The sequence below is a fragment of the Cladophialophora immunda genome (genome assembly GCF_000835495.1).
Source record: "Cladophialophora immunda strain CBS 83496 unplaced genomic scaffold supercont1.2, whole genome shotgun sequence".
In the NCBI taxonomy this organism is placed as follows: Eukaryota; Fungi; Ascomycota; class Eurotiomycetes; order Chaetothyriales; family Herpotrichiellaceae; genus Cladophialophora; species Cladophialophora immunda.
The window spans coordinates 7,001,519-7,022,985 of record NW_015622542.1 but is presented as its reverse complement, the minus strand read 5'-3'; the positions used below and the strand labels follow the sequence as shown (position 1 = coordinate 7,022,985).

General features: G+C 50.0%; 5 protein-coding genes across 5 annotated transcripts; 4 read left to right on the top strand and 1 right to left on the bottom strand.

The window, feature by feature from the left end:
- Positions 1 to 1,894: 1,894 nt before the first annotated feature.
- Positions 1,895 to 3,169, top strand: PV07_04611 (uncharacterized protein; the record flags this gene model as incomplete). Its single annotated transcript, XM_016391434.1, has 2 exons — positions 1,895 to 2,816; positions 3,117 to 3,169. The coding sequence occupies 2 exons, from the start codon at positions 1,895 to 1,897 to the stop codon at positions 3,167 to 3,169; spliced, it is 975 nt and encodes a 324-aa protein (XP_016253336.1).
- Positions 3,170 to 11,942: 8,773 nt separating this feature from the next.
- PV07_04610 (uncharacterized protein) lies at positions 11,943 to 14,319 on the top strand (the record flags this gene model as incomplete). The annotated part of the gene is made up of 9 exons (XM_016391433.1): positions 11,943 to 11,986; positions 12,038 to 12,112; positions 12,162 to 12,593; positions 12,642 to 12,751; positions 12,801 to 13,073; positions 13,124 to 13,375; positions 13,428 to 13,696; positions 13,751 to 14,011; positions 14,068 to 14,319. 9 exons carry the CDS (start codon positions 11,943 to 11,945, stop codon positions 14,317 to 14,319), a joined length of 1,968 nt encoding a protein of 655 aa, XP_016253335.1.
- A 1,095-nt stretch (positions 14,320 to 15,414) lies between these two features.
- PV07_04608 (uncharacterized protein) lies at positions 15,415 to 17,150 on the top strand. The gene has a single exon (XM_016391431.1). It carries the CDS (start codon positions 15,526 to 15,528, stop codon positions 15,949 to 15,951), a length of 426 nt encoding a protein of 141 aa, XP_016253333.1. The 5' UTR covers positions 15,415 to 15,525; the 3' UTR covers positions 15,952 to 17,150.
- Positions 16,032 to 16,966, bottom strand: PV07_04609 (uncharacterized protein; the record flags this gene model as incomplete). The annotated part of the gene is made up of 3 exons (XM_016391432.1): positions 16,032 to 16,554; positions 16,613 to 16,867; positions 16,936 to 16,966. The coding sequence occupies 3 exons, from the start codon at positions 16,964 to 16,966 to the stop codon at positions 16,046 to 16,048; spliced, it is 795 nt and encodes a 264-aa protein (XP_016253334.1). The 3' UTR covers positions 16,032 to 16,045.
- Positions 17,151 to 19,608: 2,458 nt separating the features above from the next.
- On the top strand, positions 19,609 to 21,366 carry PV07_04607 (uncharacterized protein). Its single transcript, XM_016391430.1, has one exon. The coding sequence runs from the start codon at positions 19,749 to 19,751 to the stop codon at positions 21,153 to 21,155; it is 1,407 nt and encodes a 468-aa protein (XP_016253332.1). The 5' UTR covers positions 19,609 to 19,748; the 3' UTR covers positions 21,156 to 21,366.
- The last annotated feature ends 101 nt before the right edge of the window (positions 21,367 to 21,467 follow it).

Below are 21,467 nucleotides of genomic sequence, written 5' to 3'. Positions count from 1 at the left end.
TCAGGCAATGTTTTCGAGATCATCTTGCCGGTTTGATTCGATACTCTGTTGTGAAGTGGTAGACTCCGGAATAGCTTCGCTATCGAATTTGATATCCGACGATAATTTACCAGTATAATGATGCCACTTTATAATCCTGTTAGGTCGAGAAACATGAGAAGCTGCAAAAAGGATATTGATTGCGGAAAGGCTCAAACCCCCGAAGATCACCGCCTCTTCTACCCGCCCGTCCCCAGAAGCTACGTTGTGACATTTCACATAGCCGACAACTCGCACATCTGTGATATTTTACTACATATCGAAATTCACTATTGAAAAGAGAACGGTAACATGTAACGTACCTAGGTAGCCTCAGCGGGACTGGCAATTTACACTCCCCGAAAACTCGGCGAATTCTTGCCTCACGGAAGTTAGTGTGGCTAGATATGCGCAGATCTTTGTAGCCGGGACCGAGGATGTCGATAGTGAGGAGCTCGATCATGGGTAGAGAGATAGATGGCAGTTTGCATAGCCTGTACCCTCAGAGGATCACATGTTGGTCATAGCAAATGCCGACTTGAGAAAAGGAGCAGGGCTGAAAGGAAGAAGTCTTGCTTTAGATACTCGCTACTTCAAAGTACCAGGCTGTTTAATTGCAATACAGAGACGACTTAGTGACTAAAGTAGCTTGTTTACAAACAACTCTGCGCTTTCTGGCTCGCAAATGGCTTATCGGCATCTCTTTACCATGTGTCAATCACTCAGCCCTGGTATCTTTGTAACTTCCAGAAACTCTCCAGTTGCTTCCACTTTGACCTTCTCGGATGGAATGACTACTGTCAGAAAGCGACAGTATTCGGTGGACTCATTTAGCCATGCATGATACGTCCCCCTGAGACGTTTTGATACGGCAATATTAGCATTTTCAATTGTGGTCAGATGTTTAGCTGAGGGAAATCGGACAGGGGCACCCACTTTTGAATATACACGTCTCCCTCTCTCAAAGTCTCGACAGCTCCATCATCCAAGAGTAACTGTAGGGACCCCTTCAACACCACACCGTAGTCGAGACTCTCATTACGGTGCAAATATGGTTTTGCACCCTTTGGGGTTGGAGGAATATCCACGATCTGACAAACAATTCCTTTCTCGCCTTGGCCTCGGCGTACGTTGTCCATGGTGAGTTCTTCCCTGCCACCTTGTATCTTGACTGGGTAGTTTCGAGTGCGATGAATCAGTGTTACGCCAACCGGTCGGTCTGCAGACGTCCCTGGCCTGGCGTCTTTCGGAGTTGGATTGACGGGCGTGAGTAAGTCATCAAACTCGAAAACCGCCTTTCCCTCTCGATTATGACCCGTTACGAGCCTTCTTGTCTCAGGAAGATGGCTCAACTGTTCCATATTTTCCACTACTTTGGAAATGTTCTTCGAATCCTCGTCCAAAAAGTTGGTCAATTTTCCTAATGGCTCCGGATTCCAAACTTCTTTTGTGTCGTGGTAGCTTTCCACCTCAGGTTGCGGTCCGGGTTCTGTTTGTTGCTTTTCAAGCTCGTAAGTTCGTAATTATGAAAAGGATTACGGTCAGCAAGGGTGAACACCGTTCTGCTCTCGAGATTTCTCCAACAAGCGAAAATCGCCTCCAGGAGACTAAATGCACCGAGTTCTCGGCTTCTATGTGAGTTGCAAAATTGCCGATCCCAATTTAGCTCCACTCGGTGTTGAAGCGAACGGCGAAAGAGCTAACAGACCAACAAGGAGAATGTGAAATCTCAGGAGTTAACCAGGCCTCCATATCAAGCCTGTGGGAAATTTCTGTTCTCATCATATTTCCTAATCATACTGGGACAAGACAACAAGACACCAGGCCACAAGTCCGTGTATGCAAATCATCAATTCTAGCAACATTTACTACAATAATGGGTTCCATTGTTGAGTCTCAAGGAATGCCAGCAGCTGCTAGGCTACGACTGCTCCTTCAGGAAGAGGGCAAAACAATATTTTGCCCAGGGGTATACGACGGCATCACGGCGCGACTGGCTTTGAGAGAGGGGTTCGATTGTCTATATATGACTGGGGCCGGCACTGCAGCCTCCAGGCTGGGTGAGCCAGACCTTGGACTCGCAACAATGAATGATATGGTGGGGAATGCGGGAATGATTTCTTCCCTAGACCGTTCAATCCCCGTCATTGCAGACGCCGACACAGGGTACGGTGGACCACTGATGGTTGCCAGGACGGTACGCGCCTATATGTCTGCTGGAGTGGCTGGAATGCACCTCGAAGACCAAGTCCAAAACAAGCGCTGTGGTCATCTGGCAAACAAGGAGCTGGTCGATGAAGAAACATACCTGACTCGCATCCGGGCAGCGGTTATGGCCCGCGATGAGATGCGGAAGGTGTCTGGAGGCTCGGCAGACATTGTTCTCATCGCACGCACCGACTCGATCCAATCACTGGGTTATGAAGCGGCAGTCTCGCGACTCCGCAATGCTATTTCGGCGGGTGCGGATGTTGCTTTCCCTGAGGGTATGACGAGTTTGGAACAGTGCAGCCGTGTTTGCAAAGACCTTAGTCCTACACCTGTCCTTCTGAATATGGTGGCTGGAGGTGTCACACCCGACCTCAGTGTGCAGGAAGCCAATAAGCTGGGTTTCAGAATCGTGATTTTCCCTTCAGTGGCTTTGGATCCCGTCTCGGAAATGGTGGGAAATGCCATGAGGGAGCTGAAGAAGAGTCAACGGCCAATTGTGAGCGAAAATCGAAGGAAAGCAGGTGTGAAGTACTTGTTCAACATTCTGGGCCTCCAGGAGCGCATGGCATTTGACGAGGCGGCAGGAGGTAAATCATTCGTTGACGGGGCTTAAAACGACAGACAAAAGTTATATCATACAGCGTGAAATCACGTCCTTGAATCTTCACAACAACTCAGCCACCCAAATACTTCTTTGTAAGTAGTCGAAAAAGAGAATCTAGAAGATCCAATCACGGATGCATGCTTGCCATCCATATGGCTACGGTTACACATATCAGAGCTCTGCGCTGCACATTCCTAGAGAAGACTTGTGGTATGGGTATGCAAGGGGTGATTCTCTCCGACTTTGTTCTGGGTTTCAGTGGAAGTATCTGATATCATTACAGCCAAGTTCATCGGAGAGAACAAGAACTTCCAACACCTCTATGATGAATTCTAAGAGGTGCGCCCTTTCGTTTTCTCGTGCATATTTATTTCCAAAACAAACTGTGTGGAACTTTCATCTCTTCCGCTGTCTATCTCACCACCCGTTACCGTCTCTATTTTGCCATATGAAATATACACGAGCCACGTCAAGGTATTTACTCCGACGATGTACTGTCCCTAAAAGATATTGACATTTGTGCCACACTGGTCTGATCCAAGGCTGTAAGCTCGAGAATCACTTCAGTCACCCTTTGGGATCGGTCAATTGCCCAAAATCACTGGACCTTGATAATAATCTTGCCCCAGAATTGCTGCTTTTCCATCTCTTTGTAGGCTTCTTGCGCTTCTCCAAACTTGAATATCCGATTCGAGACGATTGGCTTGATATTATGCTCTTCCAGGAATGTATTCATGTGTTGGAACATCCTCCGTGGACCAACATTCATCCCTCTAACGATACAGAGTTGTCTCTGTATCAAAGAGAAGCTCGGCAAGTTTTCATGTTCTCGTCTTCCACCGAGAAATCCCACCATGGACACAACACCTTCGGGTCTGACGGCTTTCAAGCTCTGGAATATTGTATTTTCGCCGCCAACTTCGATGATATGGTGCACACCAAGACCATCTGGAGTCAGAGATTTGGCAATTTCTCCCCATTCAGTGCTCGATGCGTAATTGATGACATGCTGGACGCCCAGTGCTTTAAGCCTCTCCGCCTTCTCGGCCGTCGAAGTTGTGCTGATGACATTTGCCCCGATAGCCAATGCGAACTGAATAGCAAATAAGGAAACGCCGCCGGTTCCCTGTGTGAGTAGAAAGTCCCCCGGTCGAAGAGCCCTTGATTCGAGCCCGAATAAACAATTCCAGGCAGTCAGGGCAGCGCACGGTAATGTGGCGCCCTGGATGTATGAGAAGTTTTTGGGCAACAACACAAGTCCGGTCTCTTCAAATATCCCATACTGTCGCAGAACACCGTCCCGCTGACTTCCCAAGGTGCTCTGGCGGATCCTAGGGGTCACAATGCCCTCCTGAAAATCTTGCATGAATATCATGCAGACCTTATCCCCCAATTTGAACTCGCTCACGCCTGAACCTACGCCAATGACCTCTCCTGCGCCATCAGAACAGGCCACAAAGCTTTTTGTCAGCGGCAATGGATATCGACCCAGGGCCATAGCGATGTCGCGGTAGTTCAGCGAGACTGCTTCGATGCGAACCAGACACTGGCGCTCTTCCAGTCCAGGTAGAGTGACTTGCTCTTGGAATTGGAGAGCATTGATACCCTTGTTTGGGACAATTACCCATTGGGCGGTCTGGCTGGCAGGCATGTTGAGCTAGGGGAATGGAGCAAACCCTGAAGAAGAAATGTAGCAAGTAAAAGCGGAATGCCTTACTTCATTGCCACTAGGAGTAGTTTATGGATAAACGAGTGGTCCGTTCTTAGAATTGTGAAGTCTCAATGATTTCATGGACTAGTCTAGCTGTGTCTAATTCTGGCTGAAAGCGTTCATACCGCCTTATATAGAGAGATTGACCTGTGAATAGAAGGGCTCGCCCTTGCCGCCTTTTCCTGCCTGCTACTACAGTGGCGAACATTGCCAGGAATAGCTAGGCAATGGTCCCTGAAGCTTTTCTACAATGTTCCTGTGCCAGGGTTGCAGCTAGATCGTCAACACCTGCAGAATCCCACAATGCTATGCTCCCGAATGGGTCTCCCTCAGTCGGTTGTCGTTTTTAAAATTCCAGCAAAATCGATTTTAACAACTATCCCAAGTTCGCTCATGCTCTGCATTGAACGTTCCCATACAAAATAATATAGATGTCAAATTCCAATTACACAATGCAATCAAATTTGGAATATTCCGATCTCGACCGCTTCAGGTATTTCACCACATCAGAATTCACTCTTTTTTCGGCGAACCACAACTGGGCCTCGAAGAGGCGGCCTGGAGGAAATAACAGTTAGCGTGGCGATGGCGAAGCTGGCCGAAAAGTCGGCGAGGAGGGTCGCAAATCGACAGACCACCAACTCGTAGCTACGGAGTGTTTGTCGCGTACTTCTTGTAGCCCACCAAGAGTAGATTTAGTCTTGGCTGTGAAGGGGAGGGGCAGGACGGGAGGAATAGGAGGTTCACAAGGGTCGAGCCTGTGAGAATTCTGCAGGCATGAGAAAAGCGGGATGATTGAACTTGCATCCATCAAATCTTGAGTTCCGGGAGAAGGTGTTCCGGGCATGTTAGATTCTGGGCTCGGTGTCCACGCTCACGGACGGGCGAACACTGACACGGTCATTTGTATCAACAAATACAGCGGTAATTATACACGGGCGGTGGGAGTGTCTGGGTGTGTTTCTCTCCCTGAAGCTTCTGGACCGTTCGTTATGGCCAAACTTTGGACAGCCGAGGCCGATTTCTCGGCTGCGGGGGTCCGGGATGAGTTTCTCCGGGTTTGCTATGGTGAATCCAAGGTGCCGCCCTATCGTTGGTGGATCCGGCTCCTTACTTCGCAAAGCCTCGTTTCCCCAGCAAGTTACCCACGATCTGGCACTATGACTTTTGGACTGCTATAAAACTTCCCCAGGTGTTTGTTCCCAGTTCACGCCCTTATTTCCTGACCAAGTCATCCTACACTTCAATTTATGATCAGTCCTTTTCTCCTCTCCAACCATGTCTTCCGAAGCGAAATCAATATCTGGAATCCCCATACATATTGAGGAGGGAACAAAGCTAGAATCCGATTCCGTTGAGGTGACCGACCAAGAAAATCTTGCCATCGAAAAGGCATTGAATCGGAAATACGACTTCCGTATTCTACCATGCTTGTTCCTGCTCTACTTCTTCTCCTTTATGGACAGAGCCAGTATTGGGAATGCCAGCATTGCCGGATTGAATGCTGACCTCAAACTCCAAGGCCAGAGTTACAGCGTGGCTCTGGCCCTATTTTTCATCTGTTACATGATTGTCGACATCCCAGCCGGATTGGTGTTCAAAATCATAGGGCCTCGAGCCTTTCTCTGCATCAGCATCTTCTGTTTCGGCACTTGCACCATCTGCCTCGGGTTTGTCAAAACCGCGAGTCAACTGTATGCGATTCGATGCCTGCTCGGTCTCTGCGAAGGTGGATTGACGCCATGTATCAGCATCTACATGGGCATGTTCTACTCGCCTAATAATATACAACGACGTCTGGCTGTCTACTACTGTGCCGCACCTCTCAGTGGCGCAGTCGGGGGTCTGCTCGCGTCTGGTCTCGGAAAGATCAATGTTGGGTCATACAGAGCCTGGCCATGGATCTTCTTCATAGAAGGAGCAATCTCCATGCTCGTTGGGGTCGTCTGCTTTTTAATCCTCCCAAATATGCCGGGCCAGGCCCGGTTTTTGACTGAAGAGGAACGCCAAGTGGCGAGAATCAGGTCGGGGAAAATCAGCAGCACCGTCGACGTCAACCATGAAAAGGAGAAGTTCTCCTGGAAAGCAGTCAGACAAGGTTTTCAGGATTGGAATGCCATACTTCTTGCCATCATCAGCATTGGAACTTACTGCAACATCTACGCTTACAGCCTCTTTTCCCCCGCCATCATCAAAGGGTTTGGCTACAGTACGATTCAATCTCAGCTCCTCAGCGTACCTCCATACATTTTTGGGGCCATTTCCGTCTTCGCCACATCGTTCGCATCGGATCACCTTCGCATCCGAGGCCCATTTGTGATTGGCCCCTGTTGCGTTGAGATCATCGGCTGGATCATTCAGATGACATGCAAAGGTGTCGGAGTGAGGTACTTTGGTCTTTTCTTGGTTGCAGGCTCCATATACCCAGCCATCAACTCGACCAGCTCATGGTTAATTGGTAATCTGCAACCACACTATGTCCGTGCCACCGGAATCTCCTTTGCTGTGGCCATGGGGACAATTGGTGGAATTATTTCTACTTTCACCTACGCCAACGCGAAGGCCGACGTTGCAAATGGGGTGGAATTAGCTATGACGGTGCTGGTAGTCATTTTAACGTCATTGCTTATGTGGATAAACCATGCAGAAAACAAGCTGAGGGCTCGCGGTGGACGAGACTATCGGCTCAATCAGGGTCAGAGTGCAGCACAGCTGGGATCCCGCCACCCAGCCTATGTTCTTTCACTCTGATGAGTCTCACCCAGAGCAGAACGATGCAGGATAGTCGCAGTGTCCTTGTCCGATATCGTCAAGATAATCTAAGTAGCGGCACTACACTCACTGGGACCTGGCGATCTATAGTCGTGAGCTATTCAGAAAGGGGCACCTCGGAGACCGTGGGGTTTTCGATTCCTTAAATTCAAGAAGACGTTCAAGCTGTAGCACTACTTGCAGAGCGGACTCCCACGGCTCATATCGCACTATCTGTACCACATCCCAAGCCCGCCCCTCGATGGTCTCAGGGGGTTCTCCTACCATAAAGCTCTCAGACTTTCAGAGAGTGCCTCAATATACTTCAAGTATGTTTACTACCCAGCCAGCGATCGTATCTTGTTGCAGAACCAAGGCGTTTTGTCAAAGGGTATTAAAAGCAAACCCATAAAAACTCTGTGTGTTCAATGTCTCAGGCTTCATTCCACGAAAAATCGGGGTCAAAATGGGGTAGAAAAGGGAAGTAGAACTCAGTGCTAAACACCCCTCAACCCCATGTGTACGGCACGAAGTGCAGAGTTATCAACAGTATAAAGCGATGCAAGAGGCTCCCCATGGATCAATGAAGCCTGGATAGCGAACTTATCTCCGACTTGCAACACAAGTTGCAGATCTTTGCGCCCAGCACGTCAACGATCGTTTCCGGCTGGACGTCTCTGGCGATTATGCTTCTTCGCCCAGCGATACGGCACCACTGTGGCCCACCCTTATCTTCATAATAGTGTCTAGGAAAAGATTTGTGCCTGCTCAAAAAGCAAATAGATAGGGACCTCTCTTATCGGGTTATAAACACAACCAAGCTTGCACAGCGACTGCATTTGAGAGAACCTTGGTGATATCATGATAAGGAGAAAGAGTCGAACCTGCTGGAGATTTAGTATAGAGGTGACATCCTCTTCTGTGAATCGGAGACTTCAGGATTAGATGGTGCTCATCGCAGCCAAATACCACTCTAATCAGACGACCACGAAGTTCAGCTATAGCCTGGATTTCATCGATGCCTTATTTTGAAAGACAGAGACGACCTTGAGCAAATCCCCACAGTATAAAAGTCAGAATTGCCCGGCGAAAGTGGCAGAACAGTATGGCGAATGAGCCCTCTGGCATTGGTAAAGTTATGTCACCTCCAATGTGGGGTAATTTGAGAAGCTCCCACTTCCCCATGTTCTGAATACCGCGTGAAATCTCACATCCTGAACGCCGACATGATCTTGACCTTCTGTTTATATTTGAAACATCGGGAGAGAAAATATTGAGCTTCTGGAATCATAATTTGGCTGTTTCCTGCAAGCGCTAGATCTTCCAGACGATGGCTAACAATGAAGTCCCCATAACCATGAAGGCCTATGTGCTGGAGCAGTACAACACGCCATATCAACTTCGCGATCTCCCAGTCCCAGTCATTGAGAATGCAAATGACATTCTCATCAGAGTGGACGCGGCTTCATATTGCCACACTGATGCCGTCCTCGCCTCGGGAAAAATGCGCCCGCCACCACTTCCACATATCGGATGCCACGAATTCGCTGGGACTGTTGTCCGCATCGCCGACAAGCCATCAGCACACAGCATAAAGGTTGGCGACCGCGTTGCTGTCCCAGGTCGTGGGAATCATGTTTGTGGGAGATGTCTCGAATGCCAGAATCCTTCAGGCCCTCTTCCGGATGAGCCTGGTTATTCTGTCTATTGCCCCACTGCCGGGGGTGGGCTTGGCGTGGGTAGTAAACCAGGAGGGTTTCGAGAGTACGCCGTTGTCGATTCGAGACAAGTAGCCATCATTCCTAACAGCATGACGGCAGTGGAAGCTGCGCCATTGATGTGTGCGGGCCTCACGATCTTCGCAGCTCTGAAGAAATGCGAGCTCAGGCCCGGTCAGCGGGTAGGCATCATGGGCTGTGGAGGAGGGCTTGGGCACTTGGGTCTTCAGTTTGCCACCAAAATGGGGCTGAATACAACCGGTGTTGACGTAGCATCACGGGCGCTGGAACTCGCAAAGAGCTTGGAGACAGGAGCTACGATCGTCGACGCTTCAACCAAAAGTGCAGCAGAGGTCAAGCAGGAGATAGGTAAAGAAGACGGCAGACAGAATCCATCAGAGATGGGCTTGGACGCTGTGATAATTTTGCCCGAGAGTCAGAAGTCATTTGATTACGGAATGCACTTACTAAAGAACGGCGGCCTCTTGGTTTTGGTGTCTTTCCCACCAGAGGGTTTCCATATCTCAGCGGATGATCTGGTCTTTCGTCGCATTCGCATGGTTGGTAGCTTGATCGGCTCCAACAAGGCCATGAGAGACATGTTTGACTTCTGTGTCAAGAATGATGTCAAGGCAAAAATCAAAACCTATCCCTTTCCCAAGCTCAATCAGTTGGTGGAGGATTATCATTCTGGAGTTGGAGGAAAGCTAGTTCTGGACATGGCCATGGGAGAATGATTTTGCTGCTTGGGTTGCAGGATAGCCATGTCTGTAAGTAGTGTCATATGGTCGCTCTATGTGAATCTGGAATCTTGGCTCATGTCCAACACAACGGATCGAGATCTGGCTAAAGTTGATGTAGGCTGTGACAAGGGAATAAACACCAGGTCAAGAATAACCAAACGGTTGATGACGAAATGGAAAAGGTATGTGAGACTTGAGACAAAGTTCGAAGCGAAATGAAAATCGGCAGCTAACTAGTATCGAAACGAAGTGTCCATGGCTGGAGGAAGCAATCGCCCAACAAGGCGACACCTTCATTGGGGTGTCAGCTGTGGAAATAAATTTTTGTCTTGATCATGAGAATGTCCTATTAGAATGCTGCCGCAGGCTCGCGTTCGCTGACTCAATCTGCATTCTTTAACCTCTATTTTATTTTCAAGACCCGCAATTGGTATAGAACAGATGGCGAAGCGCTCCGTGATGACGGCATCGGGCGTTAAAGTTCTCAGTCTTTGCAGAACTCCTCAAAAGCTATGCACCATACATCCTCAGGGGCACTGCATCTCGATCCAGCGTGGACTTGATAACCTTGAAGCACAGACTCTTTCATGCATGGACAATGCTAAAAAGCACTCACCCATTATACTTCCAAGCAGCTGAGGAAGGTAGCTACTTCTTGACGGAGTTTGGACGCCAACCACCAGTCGAGGAGGTGCCAACAATCACTCTCATTTGTATGTCAGATGCACTTCCACGGGCAACAGCACCTACTACAATAAGCATTCAGGACTGTAGGTAGTTAACCTCTGCGCTCCTGTACACATATACGTCCTGGCCTCGTAGGTTGTACAAAAGATAGTGACTCGTTGACAGTTTGTCGCCGCCGCTCATGATTCGTCGGAAGGCTTCTGTGAGCTGCAGTCGATGGTCCAGCGCGTAATAACCCAGTCATCGGATTATATTGCCTCGGTTTTTTTAATTTTTATTTTGGCACTCCAATCGGTGGTCGAGATGTCGATCTGAGACCAGACAAACTTTGCAATTCAACGACGTCATGGAGGGAAACTTTCTAACAAGTGTTTGGGGCAGCGAGGGGGGAAATCTGGGGGGCGGATCATTGCCAGCAGCCTTTCCCCGCGAAATGCGGGCGAGACTCGAAGCATTTCTGTCGCTCATCGGGCTGGAAGCTTCGGCTTTGAATGTTGGCGAAGGGCATTACAGCCGACGTTCGACAATCAATAAAAGCCGGTAGATCGGCAGAGAGGCGGCATTCTAGCCGGAGAGCGAGCATCATTGTACAGATTGGGCATGCATGGGTCCCCCAGAATATTGTGCCAATGCATTCTCCAGCGGTGGACCCCACAACCCCCGCTATTGGCGGCCTAACAATGGGCTGGCTGCGCCATTCACCAAAACAGGACTTGATGTCCGGGAGTTTTGCGCCTTGAGAACAAGTAACCTGTTATATTAGAAGCAGCAGGATTCCTCAGATGCGCGAAGATACGCTGACAATGATAACCCGGGGTCCATATGCGCAATGTCGTCGTGCGCTTGACGGCTATGCCGCCTACCCGTCGGAGAAGGCTCTAGCGAGCAGCGAGGGTTGCTATACAGGCTAAGATCGTCGCCGCAAAACACAGGGGGGTCAAGAAAGCTTAATTACAATTGGCAGAGGTACCAAGATAGTCAAGACCGGACAACGTCAATCATCCACCAAAGCCAAGGGTTCTTGTGCGCACGATCGTCTCTACACATCTGTGACTTCAGCGCGTTGTAACGCTGATCCGGAGCCGTCCCGATGGATCAACTCGAAATTTTCCCTTCTGTTTAGAACATGTGGGCGATTCAACCAACAAAAGGTTACGTCCTACAGTCCTTTTGCCCCCCGGCCCACCAAAGTTCTCTCACAGCTACTGCTTTAGCATCGTTTGCTGGAGTCACCGGTCCCTGGTTGCGGGGCATGATGTACATCTCTACTTCCTCATGGAAGCATTGCGCGTGCCAGTCACGGAGCTCGCTATGTATCTCCAGCTGGGTCCATTGCTCACGCGTTGAAACCCCGTGGAGTTCGCGAGCGATGATTGTCTGCCCCCGCTTGAGCATGTGGGTTGGCTGTCGAAGTGATAAACCCGGGTAAGCCCACCGATGGTTTCTTTCTCTTCTTCAATCAGTCTCCTGAGCTGCTTTGCCACTGGATACATACCAAGATGGCCTCTCAAGATCCTCAGATCACGCACGATGCCGCGAACAGGTAAGCATCGAACCACCTAATCATTCAGAGCTATACGGCTGACTTAACCAGTGGCGACGATGAGAAGTACGTCGGTGAAAAGCAAGAGACTGCCTATATCGACTTGGAAAACAGCGCAACGGCAAAGTATGGCAATCACCGACCATCTACAACCTTTGTGACTGAGACGCGATAGGATCAAAAACCCCTTGGCTCACCTTTCCAACGAGGAAGTCATTAAAGACGTCGAAGAGTTCTCCAGAGACAATGACTTTGCAGACATGACAGACCTACTAGTGAAGGGCGCTCTCGTTGCTAAAGATCCTCCAGCTTTTGAGAGCGTGCCAGGCCTTACGGAGCATGAGAAAGAAGCCATCCGCAATGAGGTCTTGCACAAGTGGCGTCAGCCAAAATCGCTCTACTTCACAATCATTCTTTGCTCGATTGGTGCAGCTGTACAGGGTTGGGATCAGACTGGCTCCAATGGCGCTAACCTCTCCTTCCCCGATGCTCTGGGCATCCCAGTCAGCGACAAACTGGCGAATGGACAACCAAACCCGAATGCTGCGCGCAATCAATGGTATCAAGGCTTGATCAATGCCGGGCCGTACATCGCCTCGGCATTCCTGTGAGTATACCGTCGACGATGGCAGGCTGGAATACTGACTGCTCTTAGCGGCTGTTGGTGTTCTGATCCACTCAACAACTTTTTTGGTCGACGAGGCACCATCTTTGTGTCTGCTGTCTTCTGCTTCTTGAGTCCAATTGGGTCTGCCGTTGCGCAGAGTAAGTACACAACCTGCGCCTGCATGGAATGCTTTCTGACTTTGCCTAGCGTGGGATCAACTTCTGGTCACTCGACTTCTGCTCGGTATTGGTATGGGTTGCAAAGGCTCAACCGTACCGATCTTCAGCGCCGAAAATGCACCCGCATCAGTTCGAGGGGGCCTGGTCATGAGTTGGCAGATGTGGACCGCCTTCGGCATTTTCTTAGGAACTTGCGCCAATCTTGCCGTCAAGGACACTGGCTCCATCTCCTGGCGCCTTCAGTTCGGTTCTGCTCTGCTCCCTGCCTTACCTCTTCTCATCGGGGTTTACTTCTGTCCAGGTGCGCCTCCCTTGCCTCTAGTCTTACGCTGGGTAACTGACAATGTCCAGAATCTCCTCGTTGGTACATCAAGAAGGGCAAATATCGCAATGCCTTCCAATCACTCAAGCGTCTCAGGAACACCGAGCTCCAGGCCGCTCGTGATTTGTACTACATCTTTGCTCAACTCCGTATGGAAGCCAGTTTGGTCAAGAAGCAGACCAACTATGCCACTCGCTTCATTCAGTTGTTCACGATTCCACGAGTTCGCCGCGCTACTCTGGCATCCTTCACTGTCATGATTGCGCAACAAATGTGCGGAAGTAAGTGGAGAAACCATCCCGTTCATCCGAGTATGTACTGATTCAGGCACAGTCAACATCATCGCCTTTTACAGCTCCACCGTGTTCTCGGAAGCTGGTGCATCTGTTACGGACTCGCTTTTGGCTTCCTGGGGCTTTGGGTTGGTGAACTTTGTATTCGCCTGGCCTGCCATATGGACTATCGATACATTTGGTCGCCGATCACTGCTGTTGTTCACCTTCCCTCAGATGGCATGGACCTTGCTAGCTGCAGGTCTCTGCTATTTGATTCCTTCGTCAAGTTCAGCGCATCTGGGTCTGGTCGCCCTCTTCATTTACTTGGTATGTCAGGAAGTCGTTCGTCTAGAAAAAGGGAACATACTGATATTCGGACAGTTTGCGGCATTTTACTCTCCCGGAGAAGGCCCTGTGCCGTTCACATATTCCGCTGAGGTCTTCCCTCTTTCACACCGTGAGGTCGGTATGGCTTGGGCAGTGGCAACCTGCTTATTTTGGGCTGCCGTACTTTCGATCACTTTCCCACGGATGCTATCAGCCATGAGTCCCACTGGTGCATTTGGGTTCTATGCAGGTCTCAATATCTGCGCGCTTGTCATGATCTTCCTCTTCTTGCCAGAAACCAAACAAAGGACCTTGGTGAGCGAATCCTTTGCTCTTTTCTGACCCCTGCAACACTTCTGACTTCATCACAGGAGGAACTTGATTATATCTTTGCTATTCCGACCCGGACCTTCATCAAACATCAAGTTGGCACCGTTCTGCCGTGGTGGATCAAGACAACCATCTTTCGCCGCAAAATCGGCCCTTGCCCTGCACTTTGGTCATTCGATGGCCACGTTGACAACGACAAAGAGTTTGTGGAAACTGTCCGCAGGCAAAGTGAGGCTGTTCATGGCGGCCGCCGCCGCAGCAGCATTGCGGACAGGATTGCCAACCGATTCTAAAAATGCCACGTGTGGCATCCATTCTCGCACAGGGTGGAGGGAAGAGACAACCTACTTTAAGAGAGCTTGAGCATGCAGGATCATCCCAGGCATGGACGGAGTTCCATAGTTGCCCGCGGTGGAACCTGTACTGCATTACAGAAACAAATTGGCTATAGGTACGAACATACTATGTGTGTAGAGCATTATTCGTTAGAGTACGGTAGTGACAATATTGGAAGCCAACGACAGAAGTCTGCCTCAAATGGACGAAAGTTACGTATAAGCAGAGTTCATAGACTTCTACCTTACTTGCCCGACAGAGATGCTTTAAAACTAATGACGGTGGGTTGAGTTTACCACAATATGATTCAGCTCTCCATAATAGTCGTACCAGAGTCATCTCGTTTGTGGATGCGGCACCTGGTGGCTCGACAGGGGCTAAATTTTGAAACTCTCGAGGCGACAGAGAGCTCGGAATCGTTAGAGAAGCTATGGGACGTAAAGTACGGTCCACATGAAGTTCCGCTGAACTGCTAGTGCCTATTGAATGGCTTCGATGTTGGCAGCACGCTTTTGATACAACAACCAGTGGAAGCGTTGTAGGGCGGCAGAGATGGCAAAGCTAGGATAGAGATTGTGGAGTCGGATTCATGGCGAGAATCACCAATCCAGCTTCGAATAATCAAGCAGCATGCTGCCAAATTAGGATGCAACTTGCTCCGGATGGAGCCGTTGACTATCTACCAAGACAATGAACAGCTTATAGTCTGACCAACGAATCCGTCCAAGGTCGACGAACCCGTCATGATGGACTATTGGTTAGCAATGCTCAAATCACTACTTGTAGGTAGTCGGTATTCTGGAAAGGTATAAGCAGAGTGACTGTGATATAGAGGATGTTTGACATCAGATAAGATGCACTTTGTTTATGGGTGGTTAACTCCCAAGTTGCTCGATCCATCGTAGTTCGAGACATTCTGTCAGACGGTGCGACATTTGTCAAGCCGCTCTGCCGCCTCCTCGGTGCTGGGGTCTCCTGACGACTACGTCATGCTCACGTTTGCATCTCTCAATCCGCGAACATCCAGCCGGCGTTCCCTACTTGTGAGTACAAAATGATCATGCACTGCCAGGCCGCATAGTGTGCGTCTTTGCATACAACTGTGCCTTGGTCCAACCTCCAACGACTCAAGCATAGGCTGAGACCACAACAAAGGGTACAAAATGGCTGAAAAATTGCATCAAACGGCCCAGAACATCGTTGAAGATATCAAATCCGGCCTCCATGGCATTCACGGCGCCGGCGACGCTCTCCGGGGTGGCGCCATGGAAGCACTTGACACCGTCTTCCACAAACAAGAGGGAGAGGAAAGGAATCGAGAAATCGCCGAGCACGGTCTGGCGGAGATGAGAGGGACAGAAGATCGATTGGAGGAGAGACATCATCAATGTGAAGCACACCATATAGGAGCTGAGCACAGTGCCGGAAACGATCACCACCACCACGTTGGTCAGGGACAGGGGAGTCACTTTGCCGACGCTCATGCAAGGGACATGGCAGCCGAAGAACACCATAAAGCGACAGGAATCGTGTCTGAGGAAGGCGACAGCCTGAGCGCAGCACGAGCGGCAATGCAGGAAAAATATTAACCAGCATCTGAACACATCATTACACCCGTTTGATCTGATCAGCGATACCTACTTCATGATCACGCGATCCTACCGATGGTCTCATTACTTGACCTCAGAATTCCGAAATCCCATCCTTCACTACGATTTTCCCCACATCTTCATCTCTTGCTCCCTCCACAACACTCCTGATGAATTGTCCACCGACACTCGGATGCTTCGCCCCCATCTCCTTCGCCAAATGCCGTGCATTCCCTAGATCCGTCTCCAGAAGCCCAGGTCCAACAGCCCAAACCTTGACTCCGTCTGCCTTCAACTTGTGATTCCAGTCCACCATCAACATGTTCAGCGCTGTCTTACTGCATCGATACCCGATCGTCTCAAATTCGATCTTCTTCGGCCACCCAGCGGGTTGAGGCGGCGTAGGAAAATAAGACCTGCTTGCTTGTGTGACGTTGGAGAGGCCTGTCACGAAGACCAGACGAGGGTCATGGGATTTGAGCAAGAGTGGCATAAAGGTCCAGGTTAGGACATTGGTACCCGCGACGTTGACATCGTAGGCTCTCAAAAAGCAGTCGCGGAGGGAGACGTCATTGGCTACAAATGCGAGATCAAATGTCGCTCCTATGATTTTTGAAGTCAGCTCGGATTGGCAGGTGATGGGCCACGAAAGTTGCCTTACCCGCGTTATTTATGAGCGCATCAATATGTCCCAACTTGGTCTTGACCTGATCGAATGCTGTTTCGATGGAGGTATCACTGTTAAGATCGACTTGGAGCGCTTCGACGGTGTTGGCTGACTCGCCACATTCTTTGTGGAGCTTCTCGATTGCATGTTCGGCCTTCTCGAGTGAGCGACTGCCCAAGAGAACATGATATGGCTGATTGGACTGAAGGAGGGCCTTGACTGTCTCGTAGCCGATACCGTTGTTGCCACCTATCTCCAGCTCAGCGCCATGACCAAGAAGCAACAGCAGAAAATCAAGCAATGATGATAACACTCACCAGTAACAAGAGCAATTCTTCGGCCTGCCATTGCTGCGGTCGTCAAACACTCTGGGAACGATCTCTGAGCCTTTTTCGCTTGGATGTGGGATTAGGAAGTGCTCTTGATGTGTTCCGTCGACCTTCCATCCTCGAATTAAGTATGCCCTTTCTTATATGCCGTTTCTCTCGGATTTAGGGCGAACGCGAAGCCAATTCATCTCTTGATTGCAGTAGGGGCAAGCAGCTTGCCCACAAAATTCTCCACACAACCCGGTGTTTCATTGGTGATCTTTCAATCCGCAAGCTAGAGCTATTCTAACTCGGGACAAACCCTGCGAGAGACATGTAAATGTTTTCGGGGATGATGCTGATACTGTCAATATCGCCTGCAGCCCCAGAGTAGTTCACAGGTTGAAAAACGACTCATCGTTGCTGATCAATGTTCTCTCAACGTACGGAGTGAGCCACTGCGCAAGAAAACCTGGGAGCTCAATGCCGTTGAACTTGGCGATTCGCCCACGGAATAGTTCACCCGGTAAACCCCGCCTTTGTCTTTCTAGGGATGCTCTGATACCTTTGGAATGCGTGAACTCTCCGCAGTCCCCTCGAGCCACAAATCAAGCTGTTTTGAATAGTCAACAGGCTTAGGTTGGAATCCGGGCTTCTTCGATAAGGTACAAGCGACGATCGAACCTGGCAAGACAGGCCAAGGTTGTTTGAAATAGTGCTAATTCAAGATCTCAATCCTTCGATGGCCTCCCTGTGCATTCTCAATAACAACACTCGGTGAGCAAAGCCCATCCATAGGGCGACGACCTTCAAACCAGTACCCATCGTTGAGTTTTCGCAGGAATACACCAGTTCAATTGGTTCGGACCTCTGGCGAACCGTCCCAGCTGCGGGAAGCCAGATATTGGCACACGGAAAGACCTTAATACACCATATACGAGGCACAAATGTCTTGTACACTTGAATGGCGTCATGATACAAATCTTTGACCCGCCACCGGAAGTCCTTTACGTTGACCCATTGCCAACCTCTTCATCCGGTATGAGGAAAGTGAGAATGCTCGAATCGAAGGCGGTGCCAAAGCCTTCACTGTTTGATGTATTTATGATGGCCTCTTTCGAGGACTTCAACCTCGTCTCCGACATAGATGCGAAAGCTGCCAGCTGCTGCTGGCACCAGCTGAAGCCCTAGACAAGCGTTTAGCGGGTCGCCTTCATCGATACACCTGAAAGACTTGAGCGTCTTATCTGGTTCGACAGGATGCATCACTGCAGTGTCGGGGTCGACGTTGGGTAGCCTGCACCGAACCGTGTGACAGGCGCAGAAGAAAATGTGACTTCCGATCCGGATCATTTTCCAGTCATCTTCGTTGTATGCGCCTGGGCCATCAATCAAGATATTTGCACGAAATCTCCTTGCGGTAAACCGTGGAATTTCCTGTTTCACTCTGAGTGCAATATCGCGGACTGATGTGGTGTTCAAAAGATGCACAGGATATGCGTCAGCAAAACCAACCACTGGCTGGTAGCCCAGCTGATCTTTCCTCGGCGCACAACGAAATACCTCTCGGTAGGCATTTGGATCAACTCTGAACAGAGTCACGGGGTTTGAGGCCTTTATGAAAGATTGAAAGTCGTTCGGTAGATGTACGCCATAATTCAGCCATTTCGGGTTGTCTTTCCAGACCGTCACGTTTTCAGTAGGATATTGGTGATTCTCCCCAGGAACTAGCGGTACACGAAACGACTTTCCTTCAGAGGCAATGCCAAGCCAGATGAAAAGGCGTGAGATCAAAGAGAATCGCCCGGTCGGGATGCGAGGATACCTGACTACCATCCAGCCTCGATCGGTGCTCGGCTCCTCGTCAGTCGGGTCCGGAAACCAAATTTCTGGCTTGATAAGAGCCAATCTCTCCCATCCAGGTTGTCTCAGTGTCCTGAACACCCATTTCGCTCCCTTGTCTGCCTGTGAAGCGCCCGAGTATCCCTGAGGTGAAAGCAGTTCTGCAAATGCAAACGTTCGGTCCCATCTGAATCCGGCCGCGTGAACGTCTGCGACATCCAACTCGACACCGGCGCAGGACTTGATGGGGTGAATAAATAGAGCCTTAACTTTCCATTTCGAAGCAACCGACCCGCTGGGTGCGTCGGCGAATTTGGCATATTTGTCGCCCATCTCCTCGTCACTGATATGGGAAGGGCCACCTAACTTCAGCTGCTTGTAGCCTTGCAGCGAAAGGCGCATGTTCCATGCCTCTTGAATACAAATCAGTGCAACTGCAAGCAAGATGGGCGGGACAATGATTGCAGCTTGGTCCATTACAGTATTCATTGTTCTCTGAGGCAGTCTTGATGAGTTCGTCGGGCAGCGTGTATCGACGATCGTGAGAATGAATAACTAAGACAACCCAGGAAAGCTTGCCGCCCTAGACTCTTTGAGATGACCTCTGTTACGCAACAACGGTGCAGCAACATGAGCTTGTTACCTCTAGGTGATTCGAAACAATCGTCAACACCTAGTACTAAGTTAGAGAGGTTGTTCATTACCAATGAGCTTGTTCGGCCGAGCAGTTGGTCGTCTGACAGGTCATTTGAACTCCACTGAAGCCGTGTTGACATTATTCGAAAGGTCGGATCGGAACGCGTCCTGCTTCGAGCACCATGACACAAACATAATGCCCATCGCCACTGGCTTGTGCTGCAGTCAGTGAGGACATTACACATGAACGGAGATATCGCCATGAATTCGCCAGCTTGCCAAATCAGAATCCGACAGACTTATCTTCCGTCGAATCGACTTCAACATGTCAATGGAAGCCAACAATGCAGGACCGAGAAGCAGACATCCACAATTTCTCAACCTCCCCGTCTCAGCATCGACTACCCACGGTTTCCGCCATTGAAGCTCTGGAAATCCTATCCGCCAAATGCAAGGGGATATCTTCTAGTCTCCCAGCTTTGGATGTAATTCTTGCAAATGGAAGCAATGGGTTCTCAATCACTTCACCTGGTATCCAGAGGGGCCATGTTACCGAAGTCTACGGACCACCAGGGGTAGGCAAGACCACCTTTGGCCTGCAAGCTGCTGCCAGTGCGATCCGCTCCGGCCACGAGGATTCCGATGTCCTATGGGTTGACACAGGTTCTCCCTTCATCGAAGAAAGACTGGACGACCTGATGCGCTCCTACGCCATACCTGCGCATCCTGATCTACCATCATCACCAAAGCCTTTGGACACACAGGTACTCCTAGAAGACAAGTTTACTTACCTCAGCGCCTACACGCTGGCTCGTCTGTTGACACTATTTTTGCATCCTCCCCACTCCTTTCCCTCCTCAAAGACGTGTTTGATCGTCATCGACGACCTCTCCAACCTCCTCCTCGGCTCTTTTTCGCGAAATCCCAGAAACATCAAGGCCTCCGCGCCAGCTGCTGTGAGAGAGAAGTTCGAAAGGCAAGCTGTGTCAAAACGCTTTCAGATCATAGAGAATCTCGGTGCCGCAATGTCGAAGATGGCCGCGCTCAAGAACGTTGCGATCCTAGTTCTAACCAACACGACAACGAGTTTGAAAAATCATAACAAGGCGATCTTGAAGGCCGCATTGGCCAGCCAGGCTTGGGAGTCCGCGGTCCATACCCGAATCATGCTCTTCCGTGATTTCGCTAATGAGGGACAAGGCGTCGATATATCAGGGACGCAATCCCTGGGAATGCGGTACGCGGAAGTACAGCGACTGGCCTGGAAAGACATCTGCATGGAACCAGTTCCATTTGTTATTCGGTCCAACGGCCTTCAGCAACTAGGTCCGACCACTTCACCCAGTCAAGCCGAAGTTAATACCGAACCCAATGATAATGCGAAAGCATCGAGTACTGACAAAGAAGATGACCCCCCACTCCTCCCCGTGGAACTCTCCCAGCGATCCCAGAGTGATCCACCAGCACATTCCAGAAAGCGGAAAATCATCGAGATCGCGGACAGTGAAGACGAGGGCGAGGGAAGCGGTATTGACATGCCGTCCGATTTTGACGAGCCCGAACTCCCAAGCATGGACTTCGTACCTCGTGTGGAGATAGAAGAGATGATACTCGAAACACACGAGACGGCGCTGTTGAGGAGAGATCGGTATGCACGAATCAGAGGCTCAGAGGACGAGATCCCTGAACCGTCGTCGGATTTGGCAGAAGAGGTCGATGCAGTTGCGTCTCCCAATGAAGGCGAGCCTTGAGAAACGCAGCTCGAGATCATGCATTTATTCCTGGCATGGAAACCATCTTTCTGCTCCCATACCTCCTGGGTTCTGGAGTAAGCTTCGCCCCGGCACTTACAGTGTAGTTTCCAAGACCCAGCTTGCAGCGAGGTTAGATGGAAGCTTTGCCACATCAACCCATAGACGAGGAGACCTTGCGCCGATATTGTGGGGTGGGCAATTTTAGGTGCCCCTCTGCTGCGCTGGTGGCAGTGTCTGACGTGGACTACCCAAGACCCCGCCTAATGCAGCCCAGCATCTGTGCGAGACGCTTGAAGCTAAGTATTCGTG